This window comes from Macrobrachium nipponense, chromosome 38, assembly GCF_015104395.2.
Source record: "Macrobrachium nipponense isolate FS-2020 chromosome 38, ASM1510439v2, whole genome shotgun sequence".
NCBI lineage: Eukaryota > Metazoa > Arthropoda > Malacostraca > Decapoda > Palaemonidae > Macrobrachium > Macrobrachium nipponense.
The window spans coordinates 42,181,474-42,197,785 of NC_061098.1; the positions used below are offsets into that span (position 1 = coordinate 42,181,474).

Consider the following 16,312-nt stretch of genomic DNA (forward strand, 5'->3'; position numbering starts at 1 on the left):
ATATATATATATATATATATAATATATATATATATATATATATGTGTGTGTGTGTGTGTGTGTGTGTGTGTGCGCGTGTGTGGGTGGGTGGGTGTGTGTGTGTGTGTGTATGTCTGTGTGTTGTTGTATATGAGTCTGCTCCTGTTAACAGATATTCACGAAGAGAATATCGCTCAAGCATCTCCCGCGAAGAAACGCCCCATATTCCGCCATTGCCCTAAAAAGAATGGGTGGACAGCTCGAAAAAAGTCGTCCCTCAGCCAGGGACAACCCCCTCACCTGGTGACTGAGCCGCCGTAGAGCCCCTGGGTATACGTCGAAGTGGCCCCCTGCAGTGTCAGGGGCCCTGAGCGCCAGGAAAGAGCCGATTCCGGGAGACTCGACGAAGACTCGCACACCAAGGTCGCCGTGCTACCTGCCTCGACCTCGCTCGGCCTCACCCATCCGCTGACCTCCCCCGGCGCGACTGGCGGTGCAACAAGAGAGGTATGAAATTACTTATCATCCATGACGTTATGTGATTGATCTAGCATATGTATTATATACAAATTGATATATTATATATATATATACGTATATATATGTATATATATTTATTTATATATATATATATATATATATATATATATATATATTATATATATATATATATATATATATATATATAATAAAAAGGAGCCAATAAAAGCGCCAAAATATAGAAAAAAAATACAATATTTTCATAGATTGCTGACTCTCTCTACCTGAAGAGTGAGAAAGCAGTCTCTGAAATACAGTATTTTCTCTCTATATTTTGGCGCTTTTATTGGCTCCTTTTACTATATATATATATATATACTATATATATATATATATATATATATATATATATATATATATATATACATATATATAGTGTGTGTGTGTGTGTGTGTGTATGTGTATTAAGCTACAAATGTCCTACCTCGGAATTGATATAGTTTGATATATGTTAACCGAAGAGGAATTTTTCAAGCGATAATAATTTCGTCCTCTCGTGGGTTCGAACCAGCGGACTGAGAAGTTATCAAGATTCAACTGAAAAGTTCCCATTCGGTCAACATTTAATATGAATATATATATATATATATATATATATATATATATATATATATATATATATATATATATATATATATATATATATATATATATATATAGATATAGAGAGAGAGAGAGAGAGAGAGAGAGAGAGAGAGAGAGAGAGAGAGAGAGGCAAATGCCTCAGATGGTAAGTGAAACAACGGCAGAGCGGTTTCAAGGCTTTTCGACACACAGCCCTACACGTAAAAGGACCGTGTGTCGAAAGGCCTTGCAACTATTCCGTTGTTTTACTACTTTTCCCTCGAGGCATTTGCCTTTATTTATGCATTCATCACTTTCCATATCTTCGTGATTCATTTATACACATACAAACGTACACAGATACACACAGATATATATATATATATATATATATATATATATATATATATATATAGTATATATATATATATATGTATATATGTATATATATATATATATATATATATATATATATATATATATATATATATATATATATATATATATACGTACACAGATACACACACAAACCAATGACAAGAAAGTGGACGCACATAACGACTAGGTATTGGTGTTCACTTAAAAAATAAATTCAAAAATTCTGATCGACAAATTATTCCGCTGCAATACATGTTTATCTTTGTATTCAACTAGAAAACCGTCCAAATAAGACCTGCTGCCTCCTGAGCCATTCAGTCAGTGTCACTTTCCACCTCTTTCACTTCTCTGAGATATTGGGAAAATGTAAACATGCAGTCAACAAAAAAGAATTACGTAGAGGCATCTCGACAGAGTGGTATTTATTCTTTTTCTCGAAAATGAAATAAATGTCTCTCTTTTAGATAGGCCAGTACATTTCTTCTATAAGGCATTCAAATTAAGATATACTTAGGAAAAACAGATCCTGATCACATAGTGAGTAAATAGGTCTATACTCATTAAATTACACTGGTCCTGAAAAGAACAAGGTTTCACCTTATTATAAAATGAGATATCCCACAACTGGCAGTCTTCATGAACACGAATACATTTCAGCAACTGAAGTCAATCGAGTGAAAAACAAAAGAAAACAGAAAAAAAAAAATCCTCCTGACAACTTCTCTTTCAACGAATCTCTGCAAATACTGCTCTTAAGTCAGTGTCAAGTCCCTTCCAAAACACAGGCAGGGGAGAGGGTGGGCGTCTCTCCCAGGGAAGCTTCGACATTGTACCAAAACATTCAAGAATAATAAATGCTGCACAATATAAAAAGAAAGCGCATGCAAGCAAAAGATTTCAAGCAAAAAAAAAAGGGGGCCATTGGCTTGAAATTCAAGCTTCCAAAGAATATGGTGTTCATTAGGAAGAAGCAAGAGGAAGGGAAGGGAAATACAGAAAGAAGAAGAGATCCCACTTATTAATAAAAGAAAAAAAAAAAATAAATAGTTGAGTGATGAGGGGAATGACTGACAAAAAGTGACCTATATAAGGATAACAAACGCATTTACAAGAAGACTCGAAATGTGATGAAATCGTCTTCATGATATTATTTATATATGGCTTTATATGTATATATATATATATATATATATATATATATATATATATATATATATAAATAATATTATATATATATATATATATATATATATATATATATATATATTATATATATATATATATATATATAAAGATTGGGATGATTTTGAGAAACGGCGAAGGAAACGAAAAGGTCGGCATCCATAGCTTGATTGTCGCTTGCCCCATGCAATTCTGAATGAGGATAATCCCACTCACATTTCAGTCTTATCTTGGTGGAAGTCGCGAGGGGCGTTTTGAGGGCAGGGTTGCTGACCTCACAGGTCACCTTGACCCCGTTGTCCGAAGCAGTGACCTCAAACGACGCCCTCGCTTTGGAGACGGTTCCCTCTTGGATGACATCGGATACCAGTTTCCTTCGGTCTTTGTAAATTCTGCGAAAAGAAATCATTTACAATTTTCTCTTACAATTGGAGGTCACTTAAGAGATGGCTGTTTTTATGTAAATCAGGTCTGTTGGTGGGTCAATGAATCCTTACCATCAAAGTTTGGGCAAATCAGATACGTTAGAGTCTTGCTGTTATCTAAGGAAGATCTTCCGTAGTCAGATCAGATATTTCCTTTGTGAAAACGCTCGTTCATTTGTATATTCATGACTTAATACAGTAACTTTAAATATTGACGTTGAAGTGGATCCATTTCCATTTATACAAAAAACTGAGAAGAGCTTCAACATCTATTAAGTGATTTAACTGATTAAAACTATAAACAAGACTTAAATATTAAAAGCAAATTCTACAGCATAATAGAACATCTAAATGAGGCAGAGCACAGACATCTGTTCCCAGACTCGCACGCAACTTCAAGAGCCAATTAAGGTTCTCCGGCAATGTTGGTGCCGCCTGTTCCTTGCAACAGATCCCAACAGAGGAGAGTTTTGAGTAACTACCCACGTGATACCCGGATTTGGGTTGCCTCCCTCGCTGGTGCAGAAGACGATCAGTCGCCCTCCTGCCATCAAGTCTTCCATGCCCTCTATCTTCAGTAAGGGATGCCCGGGGGGCTCTGCAAAGAGAGGGGCACTTTACGTTTATCAGAAAAATGGGGCTATCCATTTTTTTCATCAGAAGCCATTCCATACACCTAACAGAAAGCTCACCAGCAACGCATTTTATCCCTTCGCAAGCACAGAGAGCCTCATGCCTCTGCAGTGCACATAGTCAGATTTCCTGGATGTTAAAACCTTCCTATTCCAGTATCTCCTCCAGTGAAGCTAATCAAATTCTCTTCTACTTCAGACTGATACATTCTGCGAACAAACTTATCGTCTTCACATTTTCTGGCAAGAGGAACAAGTTTGATTTATCTTATTATCATATCATCTTCATAGTTCCCTTTCCAACTCTCGTATTTTGTAAACAACATTATTCTCGGCCTTGGTTGCTCTTTGGCTTTCATTTACTTTAAACTTTTAATAGGAAGAGTTGGCTCACTCGCTTCAGGCATTCGAAGTCTGGATTACATGAACACTTATTTCCTCCACATGTCTTTGGGTCATCTATTTGTTGTACCAACGGCTAATTACTCACCTCTTCTTTCGTCATCCTATCACTGTTTGCAATAACTCCTAAATACCAGGATGAATCAGTTAACTTTCACAGTCTTACAATCAATTATCTCTTCAGCCCATTGACAACTGTAACTTCTTGCGGTAAGAGACATTCCTTACCATTTAAGATTCCTTCTTCGCTCCCAGAGTCTGAACTCTCAAATCCTTTCTGTGAGCTCTGTCATGACTCCTTTCATCACATAGCATATCCACTCAACTGTAAAACTTAATCTCAGAATACTGTTTTGCACTATGTGATGTTAACATCTACTTTATTGCTTTACTTTCCACATGTCAATTACTTTGCGCTAAGCGCCTCTTCAATCCCTTTCACATGACATCTCTATCAGTTCAGCCTTATTATAAACAGTTTTTCCTTTATCATTAAACTTCTCTCAAATCATTCATCAACAACAACTCAAGTTGTTTCACCATCTTCATAGTGTTAACACATACTAATATTCCTTTACGAGTCAGTTTTGGTCTCGTCTGTTTTATCGCAACAAAATCCTTCAGTAAACTCGCCCTGGTAAAATGGTTTTGTACCTATGAATTTCAAGGTTTCCTCTTTCACCTTTAACATTTTACCATCATAATCAGTCCTTTTCCCCACTGCTATGCAGCATCTTCTTTGCCACCCGAGCAGTGCCTAACATTTTTCTGAATTATTCCTAAACCGCGATTGCTTTAGTAATATTCCCAACCATTACTTCCACAAACATTCTCAAATGAAGATTATCTGACGTCCGCCCCAGAGGCAGTAGCCTGGTGGAGGACTGAAACCGCTAACTTTAACTTTTTACTTGAGCATTATTCAGCTCCACCTCTCGCCAATTCTACACACCCCCTCCCTTGCATCTAATATTCAAAATATGACCGGATTCTTTTCAGATGTTTCCTCATCTGCAGACGCCCTTCCTTATCTTCATTCCTCTCTGCCGTCATTTCCTTATCTTTGATTTTTTGTTACCTTGAAATATTTGCTTAGGTCTATGCATAAACTTTCATCATATCGCTCTTCTTTACCCATATCTCTATTTCTGTAATGCCCTGCAAATCATACATTTGCTTACAATAATAATATATTTTTTTAATTGTTACCAACAGCTTCCTATTTCCCTATAGGTACAAGCACTTCATACTGATTTCTTATTTGCCTAAAATTCTACATATGTCGAATTAAATACTAGTACATCACTGTCTTCCAAACCAGCCCTGTCTATATTGCTGTTTTTCTTTTAAGCTTTTCTTGCTAAATGTTTCTTTTCTGTTCGTGTTTCTTGATGGAATATATGATCACATTTTCAACCTATCTTCTCTAAATGAAAGTCTCATTTTCATTTGATTTTAATCAGGTAATGATCAAATACACATCCAGCATCTCCTGTTCCAACGATTGTCACATTCGATATCTTATTCTTCTATTTACCCTAAACTAAAAAAATTAACCAAAACATTAATTCTTTTCTTCGCCATTTCCTCCTTCACATGAATCCATATGAAAAGTTATTTCCTTGGAAAATACATAGTATATGCAACAATCAACCTTCTTACAGGACGTATTCCTGAAAGCCTCTTCTTAGTCTCATACCTTTTAAGAACTCAGTGCATATGGAAAAAGAAGCCAACAAGATCACTGAGTATAACTTGTTTATTTATAAGTATTTACATAAGTATTTCACTTAAACTCCAGTACTTTCAGGCCCTAACTGTGGCCCTTTCTGAAGAGATGTGAAGGTGGTCAGACTGGGTTAAGTCCTAGAAGACTACTGGGCTTTGACCCAGTCTGACCAACTGCACATCTCTTGAGGAGGAGCCACAGTTAGGGCCTGAAAGTACTCGAGTTTTAAGTAAAATAGTATGTAAATACTTACAAGTAAACAAGTTATACTCAGTAATCTTGTGGGTATCCTTTTCCATCTGCAGATGGAAACTGAAAGTAGTTTTTGTTTGGAACTCAGAGCATCTTTCCTCCTGTCACTTATCTCTGGATTCAGGTCATCCAGAACAGCCATCCTTTCTCGCCCCCCAAACAAATCCAACTGTATATTCGAAATTTCCCTGAAACCACCTTTCCGCATAGGTTTCTCACTATTTCATGTCCGTGTACACTCATCATCAGAATCTCTCCAACTGCCACATCCGGCGACTCATGCAGTCCTCGGATTAAGGCAGTTCCACTTTTCATCTGCTTCCTCGGCCATCCTGACACATTAAGTGCTACTTCCCACATCCTTCCATCAGACATCCATCCCATAATCAGACGTTTAAGTTATGTTCAGTTTTCCACATATTAGTCTGCACAGTAATAACAATACAAGCGACTATCATTGAAAATAAGAAGGATGCCCTTGTTAGAAAAAATAGAAGATATGAGGAAATATACGGCGAAGTAGAAGTAGTCTGAAATATAAATTTGATTTCTATCTACATGCACTGAAGATTCACAAGGAAACGGGACTTGAGAATCTTAGGTTCATCTTGGAAGGCTCAACTTCTCAAGAATGGGTTTGTCTCTGAATCACGGTAACACCTTATGCATCATACGATAAAACCATTCAGTAAACTTGTAATTCTTTAAACAAACAGCATAAACTGGACATTAATTTCTTCAGCCCATTCTCCTTTCTATTTCCACTGCTCTTCAGTCACAGGATAAGAGCGACTCTGACCGGTAACTTTTGCTTCTGCTACACTGATCACTGACCCATGCATGGTGTACCCAAATCTATATGTGTCTATGAGGTGTTCCTGCTATAACAGCCGCATCACTGCTCATTCATGATGTACCAAAATCAGTATTTGTCTATGAGGTGTTCCATCTATAACAGCCACATCACTGCTCATTCATGATGTACCCAAATCTGTATATGTCTATGAGGTGTTCCATCTATAACAGCCACATAACTGCTCTTTCATACAAAGCGGTTAGTGTCTAGTCCAGTATGAGCTTCCTTCATTTAATCAAAGAGATAAATATTTATGCAAACAACAATGGACAATATTCGAATAAATAACATAACAAAACAAACGGTTATTTAAAAGTACCTGAATATGAGTAAAATCAGCGAAAGAAAGCGACTACGAAAGCAGAAATAGGAACAAGTGCAATGAACTTCCCCCTCTGTGCGATTCTAGGACTCCATTGACCTTAGAACTCACTCATGATGCTGATGACCCTGGTCTCAGTGACGGCCTCTTCGCTGACACCATTCCTCGCTTGGCACTCCACCGTGATCTCCGACAGCTTCATTGACCTTTCTAGGTGATACTTGAGGTCAGAAGAGGTCACCCAGCCTCCACCATCAGCCTCGCTGGCCACAGAGGTACTGGGGCCACCCTTGACTCCTACACAAGAGGGAAGAGAAACAAAAAAACAATTTCTTTAGAACTTCAGACCGAGTCGTTTTCTGAGCGACGAGAGACAGATCCTGAGATCAAATGGGTCTGCCCCCTGACGTCTTCAGTTCGGTTGGGCTTCGCCTGAAGCCTGAACAGTTTTGTTTTCTCTCTTGATGAGGTTCTGTAGCTGTTGAGGTTACCAATTCCGCCTTACTTCTTCTTTTTTTAATTCTGTTACTTGGATTTCATGATTTCTTTACCTGATTATTGATTAAATTAATTAATAAAAATCTATTGAACAATGAAAGATACGACTTTACTTTGTGAATGAGATAAAAATTCAACAGAGAAATATTTCAATTCATTTGTCAGAAAGAGAACAGTTTTATACAATAACTAGTAATACACTGAATGATTTTGGATATATACTCCGCGTTATTCAATTACGAAGAATTAGGAAAAGAATTTCAATGAAGACATCCAACTCAAACTAAAGTCAGAGCGGTTCTAACAACAGAAGTTTACGTCGAAAACAAGAAATAAAACTGTGTGAGAGAGAGAGAGAGAGAGAGAGAGAGAGAGAGAGAGAGAGAGAGAGAGAGAGAGACGCTGAGTGACAATAAATGCCAAGAGGAAAGACACCTACATGAACCCATCCAGGTGATGGAGGCGACCGGTTTGGCCTTTGAAGTGACACACATTGAGGACCGAACTCCCGACCAGCCGTTGACGACGGACGGGACCCACCGTTATTTTCGACCCGTGACGGTCTGTCTTTAAAGCACAAGAGGGAATGGGAATTCTGAAATCCAGATCACTTTGCAGATAACCAAATCTGATTCCCACCGAGATCTTTCGCAACTTTCTAAATAATGTATCGTTGGCTAAAACTTTCCAGATGGAAATATACATGATCAACTATTTTTTAATAGAGATTTTATTAGCTAAAGCTCTCCTATGGGAAAGCATGATCAAACTATTTCTCTAAAAGTATATAAAATCATACGTAAGCGCGAAAGGTTCTTACTGATATTAAAAATAACGAAATTAATAATATGAATTTTTATTGCATAATTTTCACGGCTTTAAATAAAAAACTACTTGTACTTTTTATACATTAAACGATAAGGTTCAAATCACTCGATTCATATATCTATATATTTTTTTTTCTTTAAATCACAGTAGATGCACGTGACTTCATTAAAAAAGCGAATACCACAGGAAAATGATAAGCAAAAATACAAGAGCTTTCGTCCTAATAAAGACGAAAGCGCTTGGATTTCTGCCTATCATTTTGCCGGTGGTATTCGCTTATAACATATATTTATAGTATATATTATTGAGTATATATATATATATATATATATATATATATATATATATATATATATATATATTTTATTTGTATATATCTATATATATATATATATATATATATATATATATATATATATATATTATATATATGGGAATACTTTAGAAAAACAAACACGCAGTAGGACTTACAACGAAGGACTTCCTTCGCTATATACTCACAGAGAACGCTGAGCGTGACGTCATCCGCAAGCAGGAGACCGCCCGAGACTTCGTTCTGGGCTCTGCATTCGTAACGGGCGCCGTCGTCCTCCCCCGTCACCGCCCACCGAAGGGCGGCTTCCGCCTCTCCTCCGTCTTCGGAGGCAGCCTTCGACGCGTGGGTGATATTCGGGTGCTGCTGCAGTAAACGCCCGTCTCTGTACCAGGAGAGTTGCGGGCGTGGGTTCCCGCCCGTGGATCGGCAGGATAGGGACAGGAGTTCGCCCTCCTTCAGAATGTGGCCTGGTGTGTATCCCGTGATGACTGGGGCCTTGGGAGGGTCTCTGAGAGAGAGAGAGAGAGAGAGAGAGAGTTGATGAGAATGGTTCCTCCGAGCTGAGGGATTTGTGTGTAGTTGGTGGAACAAAGTTCTCACGGGAGGAGATGATTTTCAGATTGGAATACCTAGAAGTTTTCTTTTTTTCTTTTATTATTATTATTATTATTATTATTATTATTATTATTATTATTATTGATTAGTATTATTATTATTATATTATTATTATTATTATTATTATTATTATTATTATTATATTATTATACTATTATTATTATTATTATTATTATTTTATTATTATTATTATTATTATTATTATTAGACTGAGAAGGAGAATCGTTAGAGTAATTTGAAGGAAAAATATATATGGTCAACCTATAAATATTATTATATTATTATTATTATTATTATTATTATTATTATTATTATTATTATTATTAATTAGAATTAGAAGGAGAATCAAGCAGTTTCTCGAAAGATCTCGACTACTTAGAATTTTTTTTTTTTAATGAAAATTATATAAAGTTAGCCTATTATTATTATTATTAAGTATCAATTATTATCATTATCACAAATGAGGAGATGAACCCGTCCTAAGAGAACATCCCAAATATTCTTTATCAAGTAAAATCTCGTCTCGCCCAAGAACCATTTCCCAGCTATAGAAAGAGAACAAGTTGAAAAGTACAAGAATAAACAGGAACATGCATTCAGTGGAAACAGACTTATAGTACTGCAGACTAATGGAGATTGCCCGAGAGTCATTGGAGCTCCCACCAATTCTTCGATTTCGAGCAGATCTCTTGATAAACTGCCCATTTTCTCAATTATATGAGTCATGGGAAAAGAATCAGGAATATCACACTAGGCTTTCTGTAAGCGACCACAGGTTCCTTTACTTTTACAATGAGCAGAAATCATAATCATGCAGACAGCAGTAAGACCCACATACGCAACTGATTGAATAATTCGGGATGTGGACATAGAACAAATTCAGAAAAAGATTCAATAATGGAAGGTGTAATACAAATGAAGTGTTTTCCATTTAGTTTATGGTACGACAATGAAGGAATTTGAACCTAATATTTCGTCAGAAGAATAGGGACAATTCAAGAAAAGGATATTTAAAATCATTAAAAGGTTTAGCGTAAGATCCTTTGCACAGAGAAGATATTCCACAAATAAGAAGCATAAAACTGGGTGAGGAAACTTCAAGAAAAGATCGAAGGACCAATTAGCAGAAAGGAAATCATGAAAAGTTTCGTATTTGTGTTTTTTTCCTTTTTGTGTCTTAAAAAGAGGAATTTGATATTATTTGATTTTATTACTATATTTATGATAACAAACTTTATGTTGCCTCAACTGAAAACGAGAGGAACATCATGGAAAAAATATGTATCGGGTAAAGGAAAATAATTCTAAAACAATCATCCTAATTCTTCTACTTTCTTTTAACCTTCCAGACTTTCAGCCCAACATCCAACATCACAAGGAACAATCCCACCACACTCACACTCACAGTATCCAGACACAATCCCATTGCCGCTTTCTTGTGCCACCAGAGACAGAAGGGGCTGTGGTACTCACGTAAGACCGAGAGGGTGACCGAATCCACCAGCGCCTTGTGGGACCTGGCGAACGTGGGATGGAGGGCGCGACAGGTGTACTGTTGACCGTCGTCTTGGACACTTGGCACCACCAAGAGACGACTCCTGACGCTCCATCTCTTCGTCTCGGGGGATATGTGGTCAGCCCTCTCCGGTGGAGGCCTGGTCGGGAGGGACTGACTGTTAGGGCTGCTTTGATGATGGGTGGTTGGTGGTAGGAATTCTATACTGTATGAGAAGGCGGAAAGAAATTGTTTAGACGTATATCTCGGAAGTAAGTTTGATGATGTTATGGGAACAAGGAGGTTATGGCTGAATTATTGAAATACATACGTAGTTATATATATTATATATATATATATTATAATATATATATATATATATAATATATATATATATATATATATATATATATATAACTATATATACATATATAATTATATAATATATATATAATATATATATATATATATATATATGATTAAAAAATCACAGTAGATGTAGGTGCCTTCAAGAAAATGATGGGCAGGAATTTCTTTTGACAATCTCCTAATTAAGACGGAAAGCGCTTGGATTTATGCCTCTCATTTTCCTGTTGTATTCGTTTATATATATTATATTATATATATATGTAAGGTTTACATAATAAAAATATGGAATGTTAGTCCATATATATAAAGACACTAAAACTAAAGAGGTCAACCAGATTGCTGCAGGAATGTGATCAGACTAGAGACGCTAAAGATGACGTATACAATAAAAGTAGGCTAAGATAACATGCCGTTACCTGTAGTCATTCAATTGTTTATAAATATTAGTCCAAGCTCCCTGCTTGAGACAACTACCCGACCTATGATTCAAAACGGCCTACGTGATCTGTAGCGTGTCTCATTTGATTGTGTGTTCGTATGAAACTTTGTCATTTGTATGTATGTTCATATGTTCGAACTACTGTCTGTTCCTTCATAAACTTTGTAACAGAGATGGTAGGACGAGCAGAAACAGAGTTAGCTATCGTCATTAGAAGACCTGTATCTCTTTACCTAAGCTTTATCATGTAGAGAGAACAGAAGTAGCCATCATCATTGGCAGAAGCGATCAAGCTATCGTTATTAGAAGACTTGTTCAATCATATCTGATCTTCAGTATGTAAAACTTCAGAAGAATATATCTATTTTTATACTTCGTGTTTTCTACAAGAACCTCCTCACCATGAGTTTAACACATCATCGTCATAAACAAGAAGATAATCCGACTTCGTAAGTGATCTACAAACCCCAAAAACACTCCATTGAAGATGGAAGTGCAATACCAACGACTTAGCGTATAGATTATCGCAAGTCTAACATTACCATCATAGGGCGCCTTATCATACAAGGCACAAGCCCTAATATATATATATATATATATATATATATATATATATATATATATATATATATATATATATATATATATATATATATATATATATATATATATATATAATATATATATATATATATATATATATATATATATATATATATATATATATATATGTGTGTGTGTGTGTGTGTGTGTGTATGTGTGTGTGTTGTGTGTGTGTGTGTGTATTTCTATGAATTTTTAGCACTTTTTATATACACAAGAATTAAGCCATATATATTTTTTTAATGTGCAAATATATATGTAAGGATTCGGTGTGAACAAAATGCCACCCTATCTACAAAAAAAAAAAAAAAAAAAAAAATCATTAAAGAGGACGATACTTTTTCCATTATAGATAAATTCAGCACAATGCGGCAGACAGGGTCATTGTTGTCGTCTGCCAACAGAGAGTAATTGAAGTTCCCTTTTCGCTAAGAATATAACGTTTGTATAGGTGAAGGGAAATAGCGAGGCGTCTCTCCACCTTTTCAAAGGAGCACAGCAGGTCACAGAAGGGAAAACTCGGGATTCCAGGGATGAGATAATTGGATTCTTCCCAAAAAAGGAAAAAAAAAAAAAAACATTCACGGATTTAAATACATTTTCACGTGCCAGGGTGTTCTTTGATACTGAAAAGCTCTCTCTCTCTCTCTCTCTCTCTCTCTCTCTCTCTCTCTCTCTCTCTCTCTCTCATGACAAACTTTCTAAAATTACCCTATGATGAAAGGTTTTAGATATTTCTAGAATTTTAAAGCTTTTTAACATAAATGTTGTTTTCAGTAATCTACTAAGTTAAGAGTTAGTAATAAAAAATTCTCCTAAAGATCTTCCAGGCTGCATATATGAAAATTCTTGCCAAAAAAGTGTGATAAAGTCTATTACGGACAAACCGGTAAATCTCTTTCACAACGTCTTAAACAGCACCAATATTCTGTGAGAACTGGGCAAATATCGAATGCATTATTCGTACATAAGAGAGATTTAGATCATCCTATTAATTGGAGTCAAGCAAGAGCCTTAATCCCATGTAATGACACAGTTAAAAGGAATATCATTGAATCTTGTTTCATCAAGTCAAATAATGGAAATGTTCAAAATTTAAGTCTTGGTTATTTGAACTGATACTTTCATAATGAAAAAAGTTGTAGATAAATAATAATCAACAAAATTCATATATTCAGCTTACATGTTTTGGACTGTACGGATACTTTGTAGTTTCGTTTAGGGTATTTCTATGTCTAGGTTTGTGACAATTAACTATCTGTATCCTTGATTATGTTGTGTACCTGAGAACTTTATCTCCAATTGTATTTCATTCGTTCCTTGACAATGTCTTAGTAAAGACGAAAGCGGTTGGATTCTGACTATCATTTCCTGTGGTATTCGCTTATTATATATATATGAGGTTTTAGTCTTCCTCTTTCACGAAGATAGATATATGAGGTTGTAGTCCACAGGGAAAAGAAAAGCTGAAATTCCTTTTAGCTCAACAGTTTCGGCCTCCACTGGCCCTCATCGAGAACTGTTATTTTTACTCATCTCGGTAAGGGCCAGAGGAGGCCGAAACGAAACGTTGAGCTAATATATATATATATATATATATATATATATATATATATATATTATATATATATATATATATATATTATATATATGCGTGTGTTTGTGCAAGCGCGGATGTTAGGAGAGAGAGAGAGAGCCGAGAGAGAGAGAGAGGAGAGATGAGACGAAGAGAAGAACCTAACCTTTCAGAAATTCTACCCTTAGTCTGACCTCCACTTACTGTCATCCAACATGAGACCATTGCGGTACCAAGCTATGGAGGGGGCGGGTCTGGCGCCGTTGACGAGGCACTGCAGGTACAGGTTGTGACCCTCTGTGCCCTGCACGGACGCTGCTGTCGGCGCCCCTGATGAATGTTCAGGCTTGGTTGGAGCCACTGGGTGGAAAGAGTCATTCATTGCCTATTGAAATCTTTCATTTACAGATTATTGACTTGAAAACATGAGATATATCGTCCCGTATTCTGGATCTTTCGAATATAGTTTTGATATAGAGGTAGAAAGAGGAAATGGCGTTTGGAAAAATACGAAGCTTACAGTGAAAACAATGCTGAGGTAATGGTTCTTATTAGGATAATTTTTTAAAAGGAAAGTTTTGTGTGTGAAGTCATATTATGTCCCACGGAGCGTTGTTCAGTGGGTATGGATATAAGATTTTATTATTATCTTCATGTTAAATGTGTCGTTGGACGAGTCCATTAGTTTCTGTTACCAATACTACTACTTACAAAATGGATCAATGTCGTTCATATTATAGCTAAATAAAGGCTATTTCAGTTGCGATTATTTGTATAGAAGTTTCCTCCATTCTTCTTCTTATTACTGACTTTGCTTTCTGTACTCAAATTGGCTATTAAAGCCCCACATGAGGGAGGCATTCCTGACAAAAAAACGTGGTATTGTCAAATACCATTTTTTTGTCAGGAATCCCCCATTTGGCGTCTTTGTGTTAGGAATTCAATTCCCCCATTGCGCTCTGTGTTCAACAGCCACTTTGAGTACAGAAGAAAAGGTCAGTAATTCGAAGAATTGAGAACCTTATATACCAAATAAACGCTGCTGAAATAGCCATTATTTTCAATAAAACCTAATATTATCATATAATAAGAATCTCTTATCCATGGGTTGGAAACCACTGCAGTTTAAACAAATAAACCTCATACGAACCATTGCCATAGCATTGTTTTCATGGAGCCTATAGGTTTGTATGCTTTGTTGCTTCATAGGGGTGCTTTTGGGATTCTTCAAAATGGAATAGATGACACATTTAATCTATGTGTTTTATGTATTTAATGTCTACTTTCTTTAGAGGAAAGTTATTGTATTACGCTTATTCATTGTTCTATCTGATTTTTTTGGGACTTCTTCTATCCGTTTGAATGACCCGAAAATGAAAAGAAAACACAGGATTTAACAAAAGTTATTCTTATCTAATTCTATATCCTTTCTAATAATAATAATAAATTAATAATAACTAATAATAATAATAATAATAATAATAATAATAATAATAATAATAATAATATCCAGCTAACGACCTCACCATAAACAGTGACGTTAGCAGAGGCCGCCAAGGCACTGGTGTCAGTAGTGGGACCCACTTGGCACTGGTACTCGCCGTCGTCGTCCAAGGTGGCGCCCTTGATGACCAGATGGTGCTGCCCTTGCTCGGGTCCCCGAGTAGGAGTGGCGAGGGTAAACCTGGGACGTCGCGCTCGAAACCTTGGGACAGATGGGCGCTTCTTAGGTTACGCGGACGAAGAATAATACGACATGAAATCACCAATTCACTTGGGGACAATTTTGATCTCCGAGGGACTGTAGTAGATCCATATAAACCGTGCATCTGATGTCTAGCCCAGTCCTTACATAGCTCTTGATTGGCTGTTGATAAGCCAACCACAGGGCTGGAAACTCTTAGTGTCTCTCGAGAGAGTTCGCATCGCCAGGATGTGTGTTCCACTCAAGAGAGAGGGGAACATGCATCCTGCCTATGCGAACTCTAGAGAGACTGAGAGTTTCCAGCCTGTGATTGGCTTATCAACCGCCAATCAGGAGCGTCGTAAGAGACTGGGCTAGACATCGGATGCGCGGTTGATGTGAATCTACCAATAGGCCATCGAGGATCAAATGCACTTAGGGACATTTGATTTCCGAGGGACTAGAACCGAACACAGGAAACACATTTGATCCCCGATGGCTAGTACTAAAACACATGAAACAAATTATTTCCCTGAGGGGCTATTAATGAACACTGCGAAAACAATGTAAGTAAATCACTGTTTCGCTGTGTTTAGTACTAGCCTTGGGGATCAAATAATCCTAAGTG

At 36.6% G+C, this 16,312-nt stretch overlaps 1 protein-coding gene across 1 annotated transcript in view; it reads right to left on the minus strand.

The window, feature by feature from the left end:
* The window catches only part of LOC135209811 (nephrin-like), a 67,315-nt gene that overhangs the window by 25,789 nt on the left and 25,214 nt on the right, over positions 1–16,312 (minus strand). The window contains exons 8-16 of the mRNA XM_064242584.1: positions 15,527–15,725; positions 14,195–14,360; positions 10,918–11,239; positions 9,089–9,356; positions 8,300–8,326; positions 7,373–7,558; positions 3,555–3,666; positions 2,860–3,035; positions 280–466 (exon numbers count right to left, since the gene is read on the minus strand). Coding sequence (XP_064098654.1) covers positions 280–466; positions 2,860–3,035; positions 3,555–3,666; positions 7,373–7,558; positions 8,300–8,326; positions 9,089–9,356; positions 10,918–11,239; positions 14,195–14,360; positions 15,527–15,725 — 1,643 coding nt within the window. The remainder of the gene's footprint in view (positions 1–279; positions 467–2,859; positions 3,036–3,554; positions 3,667–7,372; positions 7,559–8,299; positions 8,327–9,088; positions 9,357–10,917; positions 11,240–14,194; positions 14,361–15,526; positions 15,726–16,312) is intronic.